General features: G+C 53.1%; 1 protein-coding gene across 1 annotated transcript in view; it reads right to left on the bottom strand.

Moving 5' to 3' along the window:
• Positions 1-7191, bottom strand: part of ETH_00029815 (DNA excision repair protein, putative) — a gene marked incomplete at both ends in the record, with an annotated part of 8060 nt that extends 869 nt beyond the window's left edge. Inside the window, 13 exons of the mRNA XM_013374124.1 lie at positions 1-53; positions 556-625; positions 832-1036; positions 1410-1570; positions 1942-2055; positions 2381-2741; positions 2952-3370; positions 3671-3817; positions 4602-4748; positions 5254-5349; positions 5741-5830; positions 6031-6225; positions 6349-7191. Of these exons, the coding sequence (XP_013229578.1) occupies positions 1-53; positions 556-625; positions 832-1036; positions 1410-1570; positions 1942-2055; positions 2381-2741; positions 2952-3370; positions 3671-3817; positions 4602-4748; positions 5254-5349; positions 5741-5830; positions 6031-6225; positions 6349-7191 (2901 nt within the window). The remainder of the gene's footprint in view (positions 54-555; positions 626-831; positions 1037-1409; positions 1571-1941; positions 2056-2380; positions 2742-2951; positions 3371-3670; positions 3818-4601; positions 4749-5253; positions 5350-5740; positions 5831-6030; positions 6226-6348) is intronic.
• Positions 7192-7526: the final 335 nt, after the last annotated feature.

Raw genomic sequence — 7526 nt, forward strand, 5'->3', positions numbered from 1 at the left:
GGGGGCCCCCGCGGCCTCCCAGCTGTACCCTTTTTTCCAGTCCAAGTTGGCACCTAAAGGGGAGAAAAAGGAGGGTTTATAGGGTTTGTAAGGTTTAGAGTTTAGGGTTTAGGGTTTAGGGTTTAGGGTTTAGGGTTTGGGGGTTCTGGTGTGCTACTGCAGTGGCCCAGGAAAAGGCAAAGGAAAATTAACGTATAGAATAGTTAATGTGCAAATATACACTAAACCCTAAACCCTAAACCCTAAACCCTTACATCGATTGTGTGGGACATCCTTTCTTGTCTGGATTGCCTCAGCATTTCCATAGCTTGACATGCTGCAGCCACACCAGCAGCAGCAGCAACAGCAGCAGCAGCAGCAGCAACAGCAACAGAAGCAGCAGCAGCAAATGAAGACAAAAGCTGTAGCAGCAAAGTAAGGTGCCGGCAGCAGCAGCAAGAACGGCAGCAAATTGCCATCACCAGAGACAGCAGAAGCAGCAGCAGCAGCAGCAGCAGCAACCGCAGCAGCAACAACAGCAGTAGAAGCAGTAGCAGCAGCAGCAGCAGCACAGACCGATTTCTTTGGACTCCTTAAGGCCCTTTGGCTGTTGTGGCATTTCCATTTGTTCATGATCCAACGAATGCTGCAGCAGCAGCAACAGCAGCAGCAGATTAAATGCAATTGCAGCAGCAGCAGCAGCAGCAGCACACCAAGTGCAATGGCAGAAGCAGCACCAGAAAAACCACGGCAGCTCTACAAAAGCCCAGCAGCAGCAGAAGCAACAGCAGCAACAGCAACATCCGCAGCAGCAGCAGCAGCAACAGCAGCAGCAGCACTGCAGCAGCCCACCTGTACCCCCTCATTTTCGAATAGCGACTGCAGCAGCTGCGCATCTCCCGTTGCTGCTTCTGCTGTGCCGAGCCAGTCCTCCCTTTTGCTGCTGCTCATGCTGCTGCTGCTGCTGCTGCTGCTGCTGCCTGCCAGAGCTTTGAGCTCGTCAATCTCAGCAGCAGCAACAGCGTTCATGTAGCTGCAGCGAATTTTGTTCCTGTACCTGCAGCAGCAGCAGCAGCACAAGCAACAGCAGCAGCAGCAGCAGTTGCTGTTTCAGTCCCGTTGCTGCAGCTGCAACAGCGGCGCCTATCCACCGCAGCACCTAAACCCTAGGCACCCAAACCGCCTCGCCGGAGAGCTTAGTCCGGCCTCGACATCTTCAAGTAGAATACCACTCGAGGCCTTAGGGTTTAGGGTTTAGGGTTTCCAGACTTGTGCATATCCATAGGGTTTAGGGTTTAGGGTTTACGGACGCGGATGAGCGTCTGATGGTTAAGGGTTTCGGGTGTGGGTACGTGAATGTCATTCTCGGGCTTAGGGTTTAGGGTTTAGGGTTTAGGATTTAGGGTTTGCAGACGTGAATGTCTTTCCACTTGAACTTGTTGGGTTGTTTGCACTTGTCTAAAATCCGCGAAGACAGAAAACCCTTAAAAAGTTGTCTTTGGTAAATTTTCACTTCGAGTGTATTCGCAGCTAAAAGCCGATAAACGAAAACTGGCCGCTGCTGCCCCAGACGCCACGAGCGCTCGCGAGCCTAAGCAGCAGCAGCAGCAGCAGCAGCAGCAGCAGCAGCAGCAGCGGGAGCAGCAGAGGCTGTGTGGGGGGCTGCAGCGGCAATCGAAGAGGCTGTGAGGGAGCTTCAGCAGCAGCGGCAGCAGCAGAGGCTGTGAGAGAATTGCAGCAGGAGCAGCAGCAGAGGCTGTGAGGGGGCAGCAGCAGCAGCAGCAGCAGCAGCAGAGGCCGCGAGAGGGGTGCAGCAGCAGCAGCAGCAGCGTCTAGAAGGGTGCAGCAGCATCAGCAGTAGTAGCCGCAAGCCACAGCAGTGAACCGCAGCAACAGCAGCAGCAGCAGCAGCAGCAGCATTAGCAAAAGCAGCAGCAGCAGCAGCAGCAGCAGCAAACGGACCTGCGAATCGGTCATGGGGTTCCAGTCGGGTTCGAAAATGACAATTCGATTTGCTGCTGTCAAGCTGAGGCCCACGCCTCCCACCCGCGTTGTTGCCAGCAAAATGAAGACACTCTGCACAAACCCTAAACCCTAAACCCTAAACCCTAAACCCTAAGCCCTGAGCTTTGCCAACTCGGCAACGGCAGTGTCCCAGCGCGCTGCTGCTGCTTGCGATTTGATGTCTAATGGTGTTGCAGCAGCAGCAGCTGCTGCTGCTGCTGCTCCTGCTGCTGCTTCTGCTGCTGCTGCTGCTGCTGCTGATGGGGCTGCTAGCAACAGCCCGTTTGTCAATTTAACTGCCTCCAACCGAATCAAACAAATAAATAAATACTTATTCACTTATTTATTTATTTATTTATTTATTTATCTATTTATTTATTTACTAAACTTTTCTCACTGGGAGGTTTTGGAAGCAGTTGATGACTTTTTGCCTTTTTTCAACTGGAGTGGATCCATCGAGTTTTAAAAAAAGTTTTTTTGAATTTTCATTTAAATCTTTTTTATTTATTTCCTTTTTAATTTCCACTTCTCGAATTGTTTCTTCTTTTGACATGTGCTGCTCCTTGCTTCCCTTCCTGCTTCTCTCCCTCTTCTGCTGCTGCTGCTGCTGCTGCTGCTGCGGTGTCTGTACACCCGAGGCCTCCAAAGCAGCAGCAATGCAATTTAGGGTTTGCTGCGTCTGGCAAAACACAATTACTTTTTGCTGCTGCTGCTGCCAAACCCTCAGCATCGCCATCAGCACCCGCAGCTTCCCAGACCTGACCGCAAACCCTAAACCCTAAACCCTAAACCCTAAACCCCGAACCCTAACCACAGCAGACGACAAAAACAACACATGAACTTAGCAGCAGCTGCAGCAGAAATGAAGGAGCAGCGCCTGGTACTACAGCAGCAGCAGCTCCCGCAGGAGCAGCAGCAGCAGAGGCAGCAGCAGCAGCAGCAGCAGCAGCATGCAGCATTTCTCGTACCTGCTCGGGGAGCCGAAGTCCCCTGGAACTGCAGCTGCTGCTGCTGTTGTTGTTGCTTCCTCTGTGGATTCTGTTTGCTGCTGCTGCTGCTGCTGCTGCTGCCGCTGGAGACGCCTGCGTTTAACTTCTACGTTTGGGGGAAGCATATGCATCATTTCCTGCTGCTGCTGCAGCTGCTTAAGGCGTTGCCTGTGCTGCTGCTGCTGCTGTTGTTGCTGTTGCTGCTGCTGCTGCAGCACGAGATCTGGGTGGTTGCAGATCTTCCGCAGCACTGCAAGAGCAGCAAAAGCTTTGCTGCGCAGCTGCCGCTTGCCCAGCTGCTGCTGCTGCTGCTGCTGCTGCTGCTGCTGTCCCCAAAATGCGTGCAGCACATCTCTATACACCTCATATTGTATGGGAGTTAGAGCGCAGAATAAAACCTAAAAGGCATCAAAAAGGGTTTAGGGTTTGGGGTTTAGGGTTTAGCGTTTAGGGTTTGCCTGACCAGCAAGTGTAAGCCGCAAGGCCTGAGGGTTTTGAGGGTACATTAGGGTTTATTACGGTTTAGAAGAGCTTATTAGGGTTTGCCAGGGTTGTGGGGGTTTACGAGGGTTTATTTATTAGGGTTTTCAGAGTTCATTGGGTATATTAGGGTTTATAAGGGTTTGCTAGAGCTTACTAGGGTTCAAGACTAGTGTAAGTTAGGGTTTAGGGTTTAGGGTTCAGGGTTTAGGGTTTACTTCTTCTTTCTTGGGGGGCAGCTTAAGGTGCTGCATGCATTCTTCTTTGCGGCGCCGCAGCAGCAACGGCGCCACCAGCTGCTGCAGCAGCAGCGCGCAACGAGCAGCAGCAGCAGCAGCAGCAGAAGATACACTCGCGAAGGAGCCCTGAAGAAAACCAACAAACCAACAAACAAGCAAATGCTGCAGCAGCAGCAGCAGTAGCAGCAGCAGCAGCAGCAGTAGCAGTAGCAGCAGCAAAAGGAGTAGAAACAACAACAGCAGCAGCAGCAGCAGCAACGCCTGAGGACCCTCAAAGGGCAAAAAAAGAAAACCAAATGCTGCAGCAAAGAGACGAAAAGAGCAGCAAAGGGGGAGGAAGAGCAGCAGCAAAAGGGACGAGGAGCAGCAGCAAAAGGGAAGAAGAGCAGCAGCAAAAGGGAAGAAGAGGAGCAGCAAAAGGGACCCAAAGCAGCAGCAAAAGGGGAAGAGAGCAGCAGCAAAAGGAGAAGAGAGAAGCAGCAAAAGGGAGGAGGAGGAGCAGCAAACAGGACCGAGAGCAGCAGCAAAAGGGGAAGAGGAGCAGCAGCAAAAGGGAGGAAAAGCACCAACAAAGGGGACTAAGAGCAGCAGCAAAAGGGGAATAAGAGCAGCAGCAGAAGGGGAGAAGAGCCTTAGCAAAAGGGGCGAAGAGCAGCAGCAAAAGGGGACCAAGAGCAGCAGCAAAAGGGGACCAAGAGCAGCAGCAAAAGGGGACCAAGAGCAGCAGCAAAAGGGGCGAAGAGGTGCAGCAAAAGGGGGGGAAGAGCAGTAGCAAAAGGGGACTAAGAGCAGCAGCAAAAGGGGAATAAGAGCAGCAGCAGAAGGGGAAGAGGAGCAGCAGCAAAAGGGGCTAAGAGGTGCGGCAAAAGGGGGGAAGAGCAGCAGCAGCAGCAGCAGCAAAGTGCAGCACCTCGCGAATGGGGTCTGCAATTTGCTGCTGGAAAACTGGCAAAGTTGCCAGTCTTCCCGGAGACACAAAATCGACAACAGACCAAAGTTCAATTAAACTGTTTTGAATCGGAGTTGCTGACAGCAAATACCGGTGCGGAGTCCCCAGCTGCAGCAGCAGCAGCAGCAGCAGCAGCAGCAGCAGCGGCGGCGGCGGCAGAGGCAGAGGCAGAGACGCAGAAGACGCAGCGACAGCGGCAGCAGCAGAGAAGCAGCAGCAGCAGCAGCAGCAGACACACAGTAGATAAACAAATAATTAAATAATTAAATAAATAATAAATGAGTAGACAAATAATATTTGTTCGATTAAATTGTTTCGAATACTCCGTTTTAGGGTTTATGCCGTAAGCCAATTTGGCTTTGCGGGAGAACGCCAGAAGGTTAGGAGCAAACACATAAACCCTAGACCCTAAACCCTAAAACCCTAAAACCTAATCCCCAAACCCTGGACACTACGCCCTGAACCCCAAACCCCAAACCCTAAGCCCCAAACCCTAAGCCCCAAACCCCAAACCCCAAACCCCAGATCCCAAATCCTAAACCTTAAACCCTAAACCCCAAACCCTAAACCCTAAACCCTAAACCCCAAACCCTAAACCCTAAGCCCTCGTTACCCTTTTGACGGCGAGGGTGATGGCCGCATGAGGGTTTTTGATTTTTTGGCCTTCATCTAAAACCGCCATTTTCCAGGTGAAGCTCAGCAGCAGATTCTAGCAGCAAAAAGCAAAATAAATAAGTGAACAAATAAATAAATAAATGAATAAATAAGTAAATAAACTAGTTAATTCATTATTTCAATTATGCTGCTACTGTTGCTGCTGCTGCAGCATGAACGAACAGCAGCAGCAGGAGCTGTTGCAGCAGCAGCGCATACAGCAGCAGCAGCGACAACAGATGCAGCAGCAGCAACAGCAAGAGCAGCAGCAAATAAAGCGGCCGCAGCAGAAGCATATAAGGCAGCAGGAGCAGCGGAAGCAGCAGGAGCAGCAGCAACAAATTCAGCAGCAGCCGGTACAGCAGAAACAAACGCAGCAGCAGCAGCAGCCAATGCAGCAGCAGCAGCAGCAACAGCAGCAGCAGCAGCAGCAGCAGAAGCGCTACCAGGTGTCTCCTGAATGTTTCATAAGTCGTCAGCAAAACTCCATTCGATTTGCTCGCGGCGACAGCAGCAGCTCGCAAACCCTTTAAATCCTAAACAACACCAAACCCTAAACCCTAAACCCTAAACCCTAAACCCTTCACCCGAAACCCTAAATCCTAAACCCTAAACCCTCAAAGCAAGAAGCACACTGTTGAGGTAGCGCACGAAGTGCTATACAGCATAGAATCCCAAAGGCACTAATACTCAGGGTTTCCCGTCTAGGGTTTAGGGTTTAGGGTTTAGGGTTTACTTTGTCGTGAAAAACGCAAACCCTAACTGCGGGACACCACTTGTGGAGTTCTCTGAGCCACTGCGGCAGCACTGTAGCTGGGCAGACCAGCAGCACCCCTCCTTCGCTGCTGCTGCTGCTGCTGCTGCTGCCGCTGCTGCTGCTGCTGCTGCTGCTAAGGAGCTGCCTGCGGCGGTCTTGGAAGGGCCAGCGTGCCTACAAGGGGCATAAAGCAGCAGCAAAAAAAGCAGCAAATAAATAAAAAAATAAACAGCAGCAGCAGAAGCAGCAGCAGCAGTAGCATCAGCAGCAGCAGCAGCAGCAGCAAAAGAGCCGCACACTGAGGAAGCCGGAGTTGTGCAGCGCTGCAACAAAAGCAGCAATTTGAATTGTCTTGCCGAGGCCCATATCATCCCCCAAAAGGCCTCCAGTTTGCTGCTGCAGCAGCAGCAGCAGCCACTCGAGGCCCTGCTGCTGGTGCGGCAGCAGCTGGCGGTAGACTGCAGCAGGAACTTTGAAGCAGCCGCACAGCAGCACGGGCTCCTCCTCCTGCTGCTGCTGAAGCTGCTGCTGCTGCTGCTGCAGGCGACGCGAGTACTGCTGCGAGCAGCTATCGTCCAGTTCGCTGTAGTCAACCTGCTGCTGCTGCTGCTGCTGCTGCGAAGCAGCAGCAGCAGCAACAGCGAAGTCCGACTCTTCCGCGCTGCTGTCTTCCTCGTCTTCTTCGGACTTGGGATCCGTGTCTGCTGCTTCTGCGTCTGCTGCTTCTTCTGCTTCTGCTCCTGCTGCTGCTGCTGCTCCTCCTGCTGCTGCTGCTGCTGCTGCTGGCTTCCGCTTTCCTTCTGGGGCCTCCCAAGAGCTGTCGCTGCCGCTCGTCTCCTCCGAACTCAGCAGGTCAAGCTCAGGTAGCTCTGCTGCTGCTGCTGCTGCTGCTGTTGCTGCTGCTGCAGTTTCTGGCGGCTGAGCTCTTGATGAAGACGCAGAGGGAGCCGCTGCTGCAGTTGCTGCTGTTGCTGTGGTTGCTGCCGTTGCTGCGGCTGCTGCTGCTGCGTCGGCGCCGGCCTCGATTTGGCCTGGCTGCTGCTGCTGCTGCTGCTGCTGCTGCTGCTGCTGCTGCTGCTGAGGCAGCTTCTCCGTTGCACTTTTGCTGCTAAGGCTCTTCTCTACTTCCTCCAGAATCGACTGCAGCAGCAGCAGTAGCAGCAGCACAATCAGCAGAAGCAGCGAAATCCGCAGCAAGATCATCAGAAGCAGCAGCAGCAGCAGCAGCCTTTCCTTGAGGTACAGCAGCGCGACCAGCAGCAGCAGCTGCCGCACCTCAGCAAGTCCGCAGCAGCTGAACTCCAAGTGTCAGGGTTTAGGGTTTAGGGTTTAGGGTTTACCTTCTCAAAAGCCGAAGCAGACATGGCGGTGGTTCCCAGGGCTTCCCAAGCAGCCCTTGCTAAACCCTCCTCCTCTAAGCCCTCAAACCCTAAACCCTCAAACCCTAAACCCTCGCCAGCAGGGGGGCCCCGACC

The sequence above is a fragment of the Eimeria tenella genome, genomic scaffold (assembly GCF_000499545.2).
Source record: "Eimeria tenella Houghton genomic scaffold, Eth_scaff194, whole genome shotgun sequence".
Lineage (NCBI taxonomy): Eukaryota > Apicomplexa > Conoidasida > Eucoccidiorida > Eimeriidae > Eimeria > Eimeria tenella.